Here is a 14245-nt window from a genome sequence, read left to right as displayed (position 1 = left end):
ACCGACCTGCTGCGTGTCGCAGGGCCAGGGCGCGTGGGAGACACAGCCGGCCGCGCGGCTCTGGCGCTTCTCGTGCCGCGGGCTGTGACTGCCGCTCTCCCTGCTGCCAGCATGCAAGGCCCTTGGACTCAGCTTAACAGGCCCATCTGGAAAGCCCGGGCAGGAGGCCTGCTCATGGATGGTGCCCGAGATGTGGCAGACGAAGGCCAGGGTGGACCCTGGCTCGGGGTGCCGCGTGGGGTTGTCCTGTCCAGTCCTGGAGATGGGCCGGTCCCCAAGACTGGCTTTCTGCCTGCTTTGGGAACACGTTCACATAGACAGGACAGGGCCACTTCAAAACCCATTCACACACGCCAGGGGTCCCGCTGGGAGGGGGGCTCTGTGAGGTCTGGGGTCTTGCTGGGGGCAGGAACTGGAGCCAAGCCCAGGGGGTCGGGGGCAGGCTTGCCTCGTGGAGTGGGGCTCTGGGTGACCGTGTGTGCAGGTTTCAAGGAGTCCTGCTCCCCTGGCCCTCAGCCGTTCCCTGAGCATCTCCTGCCGGGGTCCCGGAGTTGGACCCTGGGGGTCCGCGGCCCTCCTTTTCTGACCACATCCATCAGTCACTTCACCAAGCTCCTGCTCGGGCCGGTACCTGGGCTGGACTCCAGGATCCGCCATCCAGCAGGGCGGCAGAGATGAGAAGGGCCAGTTCTGAGCCAGCCATCGGGTCGGGGTCTGGGATGAGAGCAGCCTTTGTGAGGCCGGGCACTGCCCATCCTGTTCACCACCCTGTTCGCCTTCCTGAGCCACACAGGGAAAACCCTGGCTGCAGGCTGGCTCCGGGGTCTGTCCCCTGACGAGGGAGAGAGCTGTTGAACCGCGCACAGCAGGAAGCCTGGGACACCCGTTTCCTGTTCTCACTTCTTCACGCTTCCTCACGTTCGTGTACTTTACTCCGGTTGTTGCGGGGGAGGTGAGCACGTATGCCCCGTGTTAGAGACGGGGAGGTAGGAGCTGGCGAGCAGAGGGGGCTTCCCCAGGTTGGCCCATCAGGAGAGGGGCCACTCCAGGACTGGCACCTGGGCAGGCTGACCCCGAGGCTGTCCCTGCCGGGGCGCCAGGGTTGTGCGTCCCTCCCAGGCACCCACTCAGTGCCCCATTTCCGGGCGCAGCCGGGTCTGGCCCGCTTCCTCCGCACCCGGGTCTCACGGAGCCGGACGCGCGCCGGGCTTTGTGCCCATCCTTGAGGCCCATCCCTTTAGCCCCCTCCCGCCCCTGCAGCGGGAGCTCTTCCTGTCGTGGGCGAGGAGACTGGGGACAGAGAGCAAGGGTGCCACACGTGGCTGGTGTTAGAGCCAGAACCCGAGCCCAGCCCCAAGCCCAGTCCATCCCCACCCCGTATACAGACACCTGTCTCCTGGGCGCCTCCCCCCCGCCTCGGCCGCGACCGAGCTTCTCCAGGGTTTCCCACGCTGCCCCAGGGACTCCACCGATGCAGGAAAAATGTGAAGTTATCTTTGACTTTCATGCCCCTTTTTGTCCCCCTTAAAATGCTTAGAGCTGTAACCGCAGTTATAAGGAGCTCGTTTTTTTTGTTGTTTTGGTTTTTTTTTTTTGCGGTACGCGGGCCTCTCACCGCTGCGGCCCCTCCCGCTGCGGAGCACAGGCTCCGCGGCCACGGCTCACGGGCCCAGCCGCTCCGCGGCATGTGGGATCTTCCCGGACCGGGGCACGAACCCGTGTCCCCTGCATCGGCAGGCGGACCCTCAACCACTGCGCCACGGGGGAAGCCCAGGAGCTCGTTTATCTCGACAAAAGTGTGGCTCTAAGCTATCCGGTGCTTGCGAAATAGTCTCTGAGATGATTGTTTCTGCTGGTATCGATAAATTCCAACACGGAGCAGAAAGGCCAGGCCCTGCCAGATAAAATGTCTCTTCGGCTTGTTAATTAGAGGTGTATAAGGATGTGGAAAAACGCGCTCTGGGGTGAGCCTTGGAGCGAAGAGAAGCAAATAGACGGCGATCACAGGATGGACAGGGGCTGGAAGGGGGCTTCGGTGTTCCCGGAAGGAACCCACGGTTCCCGGAAGTGGGGCGGCGGAGGGACCCTGCTCAGCAGCCTCTTTGTAGCGAACTCCTCCCCAAAGCCTGGGACTTCGGCCTTTGACCCAGGGAGTCATCCGTTCTTCCGTGTTCCTCCTGCTGCTGTGGCACAGAGGGCACCCCACACACGGTAAGGTGCTCCTTAAAGAGCCGTCGGCCACCCCGAGTCCCTGGCAGTAGTATAAATGCCAGCCATCGGGTTAGAGTCAGGCAGTATTTTAGTTCATGGAGTCGGCAAGTGAACCATCTTTGTGCTGTGAACATCCCGCAGGCGTTCGGTATTTCCCCCATGGCGGGTCCTGTTTCTTTCTTGGTAACTGAGTATTTGAGAACAAGGTCAAAGTAAAGCTCCCCCTATCTTCCCCCCTACCCACTCTGACCTCGGGGGCTCTGCCCCCCAGGAGCCTCCACCCACCCCTCCCTCTCGTGGTCCCCTCCCTCCCCCTCCCTGATTGCAAATTTCTAAGGTGTGTGGACAGATGTCCCCCGTGTCCCAAGTCAGGAGAGAGGACTGAGCGCCGACCTGCAATGAAGGCTTAGAACCACAGACGGTGGCATCCGCAAGACACACGGACCAGAGTAAAAGAGGTACCCAGAGAAGAATCCATACGGAAACACACAGGACACGGGCGCCCACGTGGATGCCAGAGAATGGAGTAGCTGGTACGAAAACACACCCGGAAACGGACACACAGCAACCCTCACGCCTTTCCGTGCAGAGACACACGGACTGGAAAAACACACAGACGGCACACACCCCTCGTCTGGAGGGCTTGACTGGGCATCTTAGCCAGAAGGGAGTCCCCAGGGAAAGCAGCTTTGTGCCTGTTCCCTGGCTCCTGTACGTGTTGGGCATGGATTTGCCCTTGTGTTCCCGGGGCCCTGGAATCTTCTGGCTACCCGTCACCCGCGCAGGACCCCCTGCACCCAGGGGACCACACAGCTCCGCTCACTGATGGAGTGAAGTGCCCATGTGGGCCTTTCATCACAGAACCTGCTGGACGGACAGGCCAGCTTCTTCTCATCCTGTGGTCCCCAGGTTGATGGAGTCGTCTGGAAGCTTGTCAGTCAAATGGTGCTCCCTTCGTGCCTGCCTCTCACCTGCCCAGGTCTGGGCCGGGGCCCAGGGGTTGTGATGCCGATGAGACCGCAGGTCCAGGGGAGGGAGAGGGCGCAGCCTTCTACGCGCATCCCTTTGCAGAAGGCGGGCCGGGGCATTGGGCAGGGCTCGCCAAGCGGTGCTGGAGAGCGGCTGGAGCGGCGCTGTGGATTAAGCCGCTTCCTCTTAAAGTGACCGCGTCTGTTTGGGTGCTCGCTGCATTGCCTTGAAGCTCTGTTCCAGCAAATGCCCACAGGGACTTTCCAGTTAAATGTGGATAATTTGGCTTCATGCAGAGAGGCAAGCAGCTGGCCGGAAGGACGGGAGCCTCAGAGCTTCACCCACTTTAGGGCAGGTGGAAAATTCCAGAGGAGGGAGGAGCCACCCCATCATAATCCGGAGAAGCAGCTCTGTGGGTTGTGGGGCTCTGCTGTGTCATTTGGAGAAGGCTGACGCTCATTCCAGGGCCAGAGAGCTACAAGGGGGGAGGTAGGGGTATGCAAGATGTTTGACATAGGTCTACACCTGTGAAACCATCACCGGAATCAAGATAGTAAACACACCCTTGACCCTCAAAAATTTCCCTGTGTCTTTGATCCCTTCCTCCGATCCCCTCATCTCCACACAACCTCTGATCCCTTTAGATGAGTTTGCATTTTCTGGAATTTCATATAACTGGCATCATACAATAATCAGGCCTTTTTTTTGTCCTGCTCCATTCAGCAAGATTACTTTGAGATTCATCCCCGTTGTGTGTGTCAATTGCTTATTCCTTTTTTATTTCTGAGTCATATTCCATTGGGCGGATCTGCCACAGTTCGTTCATTTGTGGACCTGTTGATGAACATCTGGCCTGTTTCCAGTTGGGGCGATCGCAAGTAGAGGTGCTGCGAACTGCTCTGGAACAAGCCTCTGTGTGGGCGTGTGCTTTCATTTCTCTTGGGTAACGCCTAGGGGTAGAATGTTTTAGCTGGGACTGCTATAACAAAATACCACCCACTGGGGGTGGGGCGGGGCTTCAACAACAGACATTCATTTCTCACAGTTCTGGAAGCTGGGAGGTCCAGGATCAAGGTGCTGGCTGATTTGGTTTGCGGTGCAAACCCTCTTCCTGATTTGCAGATGGATGCTGTCTTTGCCCATTCGGGCTGCTATGACAAAATACCACAGACCGGGTGATTACTGTAAACAGAAGTTTATTGCTCCCAGTTCTGGAGGCCAGAAGTTGGAGATCAGGGTTGCCAGCATGGTCAGATGAGGGCTCTCTTTCCGGCTGCAGACTTCTTGGTGTATTCTTGCCTGGGGGAAGGGGCTAAGAGTCTCTGCAGGGCTTCCCTGGTGGCGCAGTGGTTGAGAATCTGCCTGCTAATGCAGGGGACACGGGTCCGAGCCCTGGTCTGGGAAGATCCCACATGCCGCAGAGCAACTGGGCCCGTGGGCCACAACTACGGAGCCTGCGCGTCTGGAGCCTGTGCTCCGCAACAAGAGAGGCCACGACAGTGAGAGGCCCGCGCACCGCGATGAAGAGTGGCCCCCGCTTGCCACAACTAGAGAAAGCCCTCGCACAGAGACGAAGACCCAACACAGCCAAAAATAAAAATAAATTAAAAGAAGGCTCAACATTTAAAAAAAAAAGAGTCTCTAGGCACGAGTCCCATTCATATCATCAGGATTCCCCCCTCCTGGCTTAAGCACCTCCCAAAGGCCCTGCCTTCTAACACCATCACATTGAGAGTTAGGATCCCAACAAGCGAATTTTAGGGGGACACAAACATTTAAACCATGGCAGACCCCTTGCTGTGTCCTCATGTGGCAGAGAGAGAGGGGAAGCAAGCCCTCTTAGGTTTGTCCTCATGAAGACACTAATCCCATCGTGAGGACCCCACCCTCATGACCTGATCACCCGCAGAGGCTCCGTCTCCAAAAGCATCACCCTGGGGATTAGCGTTTCAACATACACGTTCCGGGGGGGACGGACATCAGCATTCAGTCCATAGCAGTAAATGTATGTTTCACTTTCTACGAAACTGTCGGACTGTTCCAGTGCCATTGCACTGCTTTACGTTCCCAAGAGTAGTGCGTGCACCTCACCAGCCCTGGACTCGGTCAGGCTGTTTTATTGTAGCCGTCTGAATGGGTGCATGGTGGTGTCTTACTGTGGTTTAATTCGCATTTCTCTAACGAATGATGTTTAGTATCTCTTCATTTGCTTATTTGTCATCAGCATATCTTCTTTAGTGATGTGTTCTGTTCAAATCAGTTTTTAATTGGGTTGTTTGTTTTCCAGTTATTGGGTTTGACAGTTGTTTTTATACATTCTGGATACAAGTCTTTTATCAGATAGGTAATTTGCACATGTTTTTTCCCCAGTCTGTGGCTCGTTTTTTCATTCTTTTAACACTGTCTCTCCAGCTCGGGAGTTTTTAATTTTTCGAAGTCTAGTGTATTAATTTGTCCTTACATGGATTGTGCTTTTGGTGTTGTATCCAAGACACTGTGCCTAACCCGCAGCCCCCAAGATTTTCTCCTGTGTTTTCTCCTAGAAATTTACAGTTTTAGGCTTTACATTTAGGTCTCTGATCCATTTGGGTTTTTTAAAAATATGTGAGACGTATGGATTAGTTATGTCTCGTTTGTTTTTAACATACGAGTATCTACTTGTTCCAACACCATTTGTGAAACTATTGTCCTTTCTCCACCATGTTAATGGAGTTTGCAGCCTTTGCTGAAAAATCAATTGACCATATATGTTTGAGTCTATTTTTGGACTCTGTTCAGTTCCATTCATCTATTATTTGCATAACCTAACACCTATACCACACTGTCTCGATTACTGTAGCTTTATAATAGGTCTTAAAGTTGGGAAATATAAGTCCTTCGCTTTGTTTGTTTGATGTTGTTTTTTGTTTGTTTCAAGTTGTTTTGGCTATTCTGGGTCCTTTGCATTTCCACATGCATTTAAAAAGGACCTTGTCATTTTCTACCCTTTTTGGGGTGAATTTTGATGGAGGCTGTATTGAAGCCATAGGTCGATTTGGGGAGCATTTACATCTTAATAATACTGGCCTCTGATCCATGGTTATGGTATGTCTTTCTCTTTATGCAGGTATTTTTAAAATTTCTCTCATCAGTGTTTGAAAGTTCTCAGTGTATAGCTCTTATACAGCTATTGTCATATTTATCCCTGAGTATTCCTCATTTCTTGATGCTGTTGCAAATGGCAGGTAAACATTTTTTAAATTTCTAAGTGTTCGTGCTGGTATATAGAAATACAGTTGCTTTTTGTATGTTGAACTTGTATCCTACAACCTCACTAAGCTCAATTATTAGTTCTAACAACCTTTTTTTGTACATTCTGTCAGATTTTCTCCGTAGTTGCTACTGCTATCTGCAGACAGTTTTATTTCTTCTTCCTAATCTGAAGGCCTTTTATTTCGTTTTCTTACCTTATTGCACTGGCTAGGACTTCTAGTCCAATGGGAACAGGAGTGGTAAGAGAACATCCCTACCTCATCCCTGATCTCTGTGGAAAAACATTCATCATTAAGTATGATGGTAGCTGTTCACTTTTTATAGATGCCTTTTACCAGGTTAAGAAGTTACTTTCTCTTCCTAGTTTGCTGAAATTTTTTATCATGAATGGATGTTGAATTTTGTTCAGTGCTTTCTCTGCATACATTGAGATAACCATATCATTTTTTTCTGACTGATTTTCACATGGTGATGCAGCCTTGCATTCCTGGGATGAGTTCAACTTATTCAAGATGTATTATCCTTCATATTATTGCTGGGGTTGACTTGCTGACACTTTGTTAAGAATTTTGGCTTCTGAGTTCAAGAGAGAACCTCTCTGGTCACTGGTGGTTTGGCTGGCCCCAAGTGAGAGATGCCTCTCCCCATCAGGCAGGCTCAAGGGGTACAAACGTGGCCATGTGGAACCTCCCCTTCATCAGCTGTAGGTAGTGTTGATTCCTAGAAAAGGGACCTTAGGCAAACGGGCACCCCAAAACACATCCTCTGTATTTGTGTGGGCCTGGAGTCCCTGGGAGTGTGCCATCTCCCATCTCCACACCCTGAATATCCACCCTGCTGCAGGTGTGGCCATCCCATCATGCATTGGAAAGAGCCCTGACTCGGAGGCTGAGATTTGAGGGTGTGTTGGGGTGAGCCCTGGTCATGGCCCCTCCTGAGTTAGCACAGTGGGGACATATATCAAGGGCCCAAAATAGTCCTACCTTTTAAAATTTCTACCCATTGATGGACTTCCCTGGTGGTGCAGTGGTTAAGAATCTGCCTGCCAGTGCAGGGGACACGGGTTCAATCCCTGGTCTGGGAAGATCCCACATGCTGCGGAGCAGCTAAGCCCATGTGCCACAACTACTAAGCCTGTGCTCTAGAGCCCGTGAGCCACAACTACTGAGCCCAAGTGCCACAACTACTGAAGCCTGCGCACCCTAGAGCCTGTGAGCTGAAACTACTGAGCCCACGTGCTGCAACTACTGAGGCCCACACGCCCAGAGCCCGTGCTCCGCAACAAGAGAAGCCACCGCAATGAGAAGCCCCCGCTCACTGCAACTAGAAAAAAGCCCGCGTGCAGCAGCAAAGACCCAATACAGACTAAATAACTAACTAACTAAATAAATAAAATCCCTACCCATTGATTCCTGTTTTCAGACCCTGTGCTACAGAAATACTTTGTGACGTGGAAATGGCTTTATCCATAGAGATGTATATTGCACCACTGTTTATTAATCAGAAAAGGATGGGAATAAAACCCAAATTCCTAGGAGGATGGAATTGGCTGAGGAAATAGCATTGATGTCTGCTGAATGAAAGACTCTATAACCAATAAAGGGTGATTTATGGAGATTGTAACAACTTCAGGAAACTTTACATGTGTCCTTAAGTACAAGTAGAAAAACAGGTTACACATCACATTCTGTTTGGTGTGAGTGGTGCTGTGTCTTTGGGTAAAATGAGAGTGGATTCCACTCTGGGGAAATGAGAAAAGACAAGTCCAAGGAAACTGGGAAGGAAGGAAGCTCCAAGTTTAGCATGATTTTTTTTCTTAATTAACCTTCGCTGGTTCTTATTAGTAGCCTCCTTTATTTTGTCAAGATATACATCATGTTTACTAAATAACCTGTCCTGAAATTTGACAGGATTATTGAGGTCACAACTATAGGCAAATTGAGCTGTGTGTGCTTAAGGTGATTTTTATAAATCTAATAAACTCCTTATTCTCCCTTCTCTGTCTTTCCTGCTCTATTCTCTCTCCCTCTTCTCTGTCTCTCAGACTCTCTCCTTCCTTCATTTTCTTTCTGCCCCTTCCTCCCTCCTTTTCACTTTGCATGTTTGTATGTTCATAGGTCAAATAAAATAACAAAAAATGTTTGCAGGGAATCAATATGAAAAAAACCAAACAAACAGGTTACAGAATTCCATGTACAGCTATAGAGAAAACGTACTTAAAAGGAAGCTAATGTGAGACAGTGATAGTGTTCCGGGGATGCCATTCTCTTTCTTTTTCTGGTTTCCAAAATTTCTTGCATGTTACATATTACTTTTGTGATTTAAAAGCTTACCAATAGGGCTTCCCTGGTGGCGCAGTGGTTGAGAGTCCGCCTGCCGATGCAGGGGACGCGGGTTCGTGCCCCGGTCCGGGAGGATCCCACATGCCGCGGAGCGGCTGGGCCCGTGAGCCATGGCCGCTGAGCCTGCGCGTCCGGAGCCTGGGCTCCGCGACGGGAGAGGCCACAACAGTGAGAGGCCCGCGTACCGCCAAAAAAAAGAAAAAAAAAAAAAAAGCTTACCATTAAGAGAGAGGAGAGCAGAGCAGAGTTCGCTGTCTCCGAGGCACCCCTGCGCCGCCAGGCTGGGGAGAGTCGCCGGGTGCCGGCCGGGTGGGGTCGCGTGAGTCCCGGTGCCGTGTCCTGTCTCAGTGCCGCCCTCCTCTTGTCTTCCAGGCTTTGGGAACCATCACTGCAGTGCCTGTCACAGGTCCTCAGGTGAGCTCCTTGCAGAGGTTGGCCGGGCAAGGAGCGGCAGTGCTACCTCAGGTAAGCAGCCTGCGGGTGGGCCCCGGGCTGTCTGTCTGTCTGTCCACAGCCCCTCAGCAGTGAGGTTTAGGTGAGCCCTGAGCTGGGTGTGACGTCGTGGGAGTCCCTTTCCTCTCCTGCCTCCTCTGCCTGCCCTTCAGAGGAGATGTTGGGACCAGACCCAGTTTTTCACACACTGAGGAATTGAGAAATCAATTTAGTGGGTCATGACCAGGATATTTTTTTAATGGAATAAACTAGGCTGGACTAGAAGACAGCAGAAAATACCAAGACGCGTCATAAGCATTTTTTTGTGAACAGTTTGTTTCTGGACTGGATCACGACGTAATGGAGATTTTTTTAATATAAATTTATTGATTGATTGATTATTTTTGGCTGCACTGGGTCTTCGTTGCTGCACGCGGGCTTTCTCTAGTTGTGATGAACAGGAGCTACTCTGCGTTGCGGTGCGCGGGCTTCTCGTTGCGGTGGCTTCTCTTGTTGCAGAGCACGGGCTCTAGGCATGCAGGCTCAGTAGTTGTGGCACGTGGGCTCAGTAGTTGTGGCTCGCGGGCTCAGTAGTTGTGGCTCGCAGGCTCTAGAGCACAGACTCGGTAGTTGTGGTGCACGGGCTTAGTTGCTCCGCAGCACGTGGGGTCTTCCCAGTCCAGGGCTCGAACCCGTGTCCCCTGCATAGCAGGCAAATTCTTAACCACTGCGCCACCAGGGAAGTCCTAATGGAGATCTTTGAATATGGGTCACAGTCAAAAAAGTGTTAGAAGCTCTGGACAAAAGGATGCATTTCAGGAGACGGTGCAGACGCCAGGCCTTGGGCCTGGGTTCCAGCCGGGGTCCCCCGCTGGGCCCTGCACTTTGGGCAAGTCACCTGGGCTGCGTCTCCTCGTCTGCAGAGAGGGTGGTGCCAGTGCCTCCCTGGCGGCCGTGAGGACTGAATCGGGGCACAAAGCCTTTGTAGCCGGGCCTGGTCTGGAGCAGAAGCCTGCTGGGTACCGCCCAGCACGCAGCTTTGTGGGGCACCTGCTGCTGAGCTGCGAGGGGCTGCCGGCTGCACAGGCGACAACGGCTCCTGCCTGTCCTGGGGCCGCAGGCCTGGGCCGATGCCCCCAGCTCAAGGACAGTGAGCGGCGGCTGCCCTGGGCCCTCTGGTCCTTGTGGCAGCCTCGCTGAATGCCCACCTGTGCTGAATCAGACAGGATCCTGTCCCCCAGAGGCTCAGATTCCAGGAGGGGGACAGACAAGGAGCCAGACGATTTGAACCCCGAGTGATTGGCCTGAGTCAGAAGCATCCACGGGGGCTATGGGAGCCTCGAGGAGGCTCATAGCCTGCCTGGGGGTCAGGGAGGGCTTCCTGGAGGAGATGGTGCTAGAAGCAGGGCTCCGAGGGTAGGAAGTCTTGGTAGTCCAAGGTGGAGGCAGGCCTCAGGGGACGAGCACCCCAGAAGGATACTGGAGCATGCGGACACGGGGGTGAGAAAAGGAGGCAGGTGGCAGTGGGGAGACCGGAACCGCAGGCCTGGCGGCACTGGAAGGAGAAGTGGGAGCAGGCATAGCTCTGGAGACGTCAGCAGAGGCCTTCTGGGGGCCTTGGATGTGGAGTAACGGAGCTGAGCTTTGCCTGTCCGTGACTTAATGGCTGTGGGGAGCTACGGAAGGCTTTTGAGCAAGGGAGGGTCAGGACTGGGGCTCCAAGGAAAGGCTTCTGCTCAAGGTCAGTGCTGTCTTCCTAGGAGTTTTCACTCCCACGTACACCCCTCAACTGTAAAAGTCCAAGGGCCACCTCTCCCTCTGCCCCAATATATGCGCGCGCACGCGCGCACACACACACACACACACACACACACGCACACACCCGCGACCAGAGCCCCCGGGCCAGTCAGTGCACGCCCAGGACCCGGGCAGCCTTGGCAGGTCCATGGTTTCTCCGCTGCCGTCTCCTCACCTCTAACGTGGGAGTCCCTGACCAGGTCATGTCTGTGCCCCTGTCATCTGCCCTGGCTGTCATCACCCCGTCTGTGTGTCTATCTGACCGTGCCACTGTCCCTCCCTCCCCAGGTTAGGCCAAAGACTTTGATTCCAGACAGCCTCCCCGTCACCCCGGGCCGGGACCGGCCACCCAAGCAGCCCCCAACCTTCCAGAAGGCCACCGTGGTCAGTATCAAGAACCCCAGCCCAGCCCTCCCCACTGCCAACAACACCGTGAGCCATGTGCCAACGCCCGGCAGCCAGCCCCGTGCCCTCGCCGAGCCTGCCACCGTCACCTCTCCTCTGAGCAGTGCCGGGGTGGCCTACGCCCTCATCTCCACCGCCCCCAGCAATGCCACCGCCATGGCCCCCAGCACCGCCGTGTCCGTGGTCAGCGACAGCGTCAAAGTCCAGCCCCTCCTCATCAGTGCCGACAACCAGGTGAGGGCGCCCGTGGGCAGGCTCCCCAAGGGGTCAGGTGAAGGGGGCCCGGGCAGAATGAATGACCGGATGGCGGAACGATTAGATGGTCAAAGGAATGGATGGAGTGGGAACAGAGGACTGAATGAACAGCGTGGGAATGAACAATAAGTGAATGAATCAGTGCATAAATGGGGGGTGGGGGGGGCGTGTACAAATGAATGAATGAGTCAGTGGTAGAATGAATGGTGTGTGAATGAGGGTGTGGATGAATGAATGAATTGGCGTGGGAATAATGGGGGTACAAGGGAATGAATATGTGAACAAAAGACTGTGTGGCTGAATGAATTAATACCAGTAGGAAAAGAATGATTGGTCGATGGATGAATTACTTCACTTGTTGGAATAATTAATTAATAAAACGTGTGGCCAAGTGGACCACTGGAAGAGTCTCTGCCAATGGAGGGAGATAGTCAAGGACTTTTTGGACCCCGGGTGCCTGAACGGAATATCTATGATTTGTTGCCAAGATTTAAAACTAAAACTAAGATCCTCTTCCTGTTCCCGTCTGAGCTCCTTGATGATTGTGTGAGGTGTTTGGGGCTGCATAGGAGGTTCCATTTCCTCTCTTTGGTCTCTTTTCCTCTGTTTCCAATTCAGGGTCCACCAGGCTGCCCCTCTCTTGCTTATGGCCCGTGTCCCCTATTTCCCAGCCCTAGTGTCAGCCACTTTCCTGCAGCCGTATGTTATTGCACTCAGTACATTTCTGGGTATGTTTTTGAGCTCTCCCACTTATGGACAGTATCCCCAAGGATTCTCCAAGCCTAAAGAGTTATCGCCAGCCAGGGTCGGATGGCAAGTTCCAGTGAGGAAACGTGCACCCCAGGATGGTACCTGGTCCAGAGGGGGAGCTTAGCAGACGTTTGTTGGTTGAGTGTGCTTGTTTCACTGCAACCTCACTAGCATCCAGTGTTGTCATTTTTAAATGCTTTTTGCTCCTTTAGTTGATGCAGACCAGATGCTGGTCGTTGAAAGCGGAATTCCTTTGGTTAGTATTGAACTTGAAGGTTTCCCTGTACTTTTCAAGAATCCTGTCTCCTTCCATGTGACTCATCTGAGAGTATTCTTTGCCCCTTTTTCTGGGGGGATCTTACTGTTTTCTTCCCATGGATATAAAAAGGGGGCATTTTTTTCCATCCAGAGAATTCTGGGATTTCAAAATTATGTTACAAAGAAGAACAATGTCCTTTCCCTTAAGCCAGCAGAAAAACGGGATGCATTTTCTCTTCATGTGTAAGAGCTTCAAATTCACAAGTCACAGAAAAAGAAAAAACAAAAAGTCTGCCGCAAGTATCCGAGGAAACAATTCACAAGTCACTATGTGTTCTTAGGAGGGAAAAACGGTTCGAGTCACTCCTGGGTGAGGCCAGACCCAGGGCCGCTCCTGGTAGATTCTTTCACCTAGATCCATGAAAAAGATAACGATTCTTTCCCAGTTCAATGTCCAAAAAAATAAATAAGCTAGATGATTCACAGGTGAAGGCGATTGTGGCCTAGGGAGAGGCCGGGCAGCAGAAGTCAATCTCAGACTTCTCAGCTCCAGGCACCTCACCCCAACCAATGAGCCCTGAACCCCATGAGGACCGCTGGATCGGGGCTGCTCTGCCTGATGCTGAGTGGGGTCTAGACTCCCCTCCCCCTCTCCATCCCCCCAGGATTGGCAGGGCCCCTCAGAGTGAGCAAAACGGGACCTCCTTTCTCCCACCTGCCTGAACCCCCAGGCCAGGTTTGAGCACCTCGGAAACAGTGGCCTGGGGAGGGGGGAGCAGGGCAGGCAGCCAGACAGACCCGGGAAGGGTCCCAGCCCCTCTGCTACCTAACCTGATGAGCTCAGGCAGGGAGCAGGTCTGAGCCCTCTCAGCCTCAGTTTTCCTGCATGTGAACTGGGGAGAAAGAAACCAACCTGCCTTGAGTGTTCCTGCCGCCTGAATCTTACAGCCTGACTGGAAGTAGGTATTGCGAAGGTGTTACTGATAAGGAAGCTGAGGCTCAGAGATGTGAAGTGACCTCCCCGAGGCCACACAGCCGGGAGCCAGTAGCACAGGATTGGACCCAGGCCTTCTGGTTCCTAAACCAGGACCGTTTCTCGTGCAGACTCTCCTTAGGGTGCAGGCACCCCGTGGACTGGAGAGGTGGGTGCAAGCCTCCTCGTTCCTCTGTGATACCGCCGTTCGAGGCCCCGTGCCCGTCTGGGGCGGACACACCTGGCCCTGGGCTCTGTGGGCCTGCCCTCCCTGGGCCCTCCCGTTCCCCCCTCACCCCTCTGCCCCGTCCCCAGGTCATCATCATTCAGCCTCAAGTGCAGACGCAGCCCGAGAGCACGGCGGAGTCGCGGCCGCCCACAGAGGAGCCATCTCAGGGAGCTCAGGCCACCAAAAAGAAGAAGGAAGACCGGCCCCCGAGCCAGGAGAACCCCGAGGTGGGTGGCTGTGGTCTGGGGGCCGCGGTAGGACACGGCTGCCCAGGGAGTGGGGACGGGCCTCACCCCGACAAGCCCAGAGCACAGCTGCCCTGGGCCGTGGGAGCTCCAGGCAGCACTGGCCCAGTGAGCTGAGGTCTCAGCT

The 14245-nt window shown here is 53.5% G+C and overlaps 1 protein-coding gene across 3 annotated transcripts in view; it reads left to right on the top strand.

Moving 5' to 3' along the window:
* PHF21B (PHD finger protein 21B) overlaps positions 1–14245 on the top strand; it is a gene marked incomplete at both ends in the record, with an annotated part of 92113 nt that overhangs the window by 59054 nt on the left and 18814 nt on the right. For 2 of the 3 annotated variants that reach the window (XM_082850988.1, XM_082850989.1), the window contains 3 exons: positions 9147–9239; positions 11292–11642; positions 13960–14100. In XM_082850988.1, coding sequence (XP_082707114.1) covers positions 9147–9239; positions 11292–11642; positions 13960–14100 — 585 coding nt within the window. Of the gene's footprint in view, positions 1–9146; positions 9240–11291; positions 11643–13824; positions 14101–14245 lie in introns of all 3 variants that reach the window. The other variant, XM_082850987.1, reaches the window with a different exon arrangement.

Source organism: Leucopleurus acutus (assembly GCF_964270905.1).
Source record: "Leucopleurus acutus genome assembly, chromosome: 11".
In the NCBI taxonomy this organism is placed as follows: Eukaryota; Metazoa; Chordata; class Mammalia; order Artiodactyla; family Delphinidae; genus Leucopleurus; species Leucopleurus acutus.
Note: the sequence above shows the minus strand (reverse complement) of the source record. Positions and strands in the feature narration are given on the sequence as shown.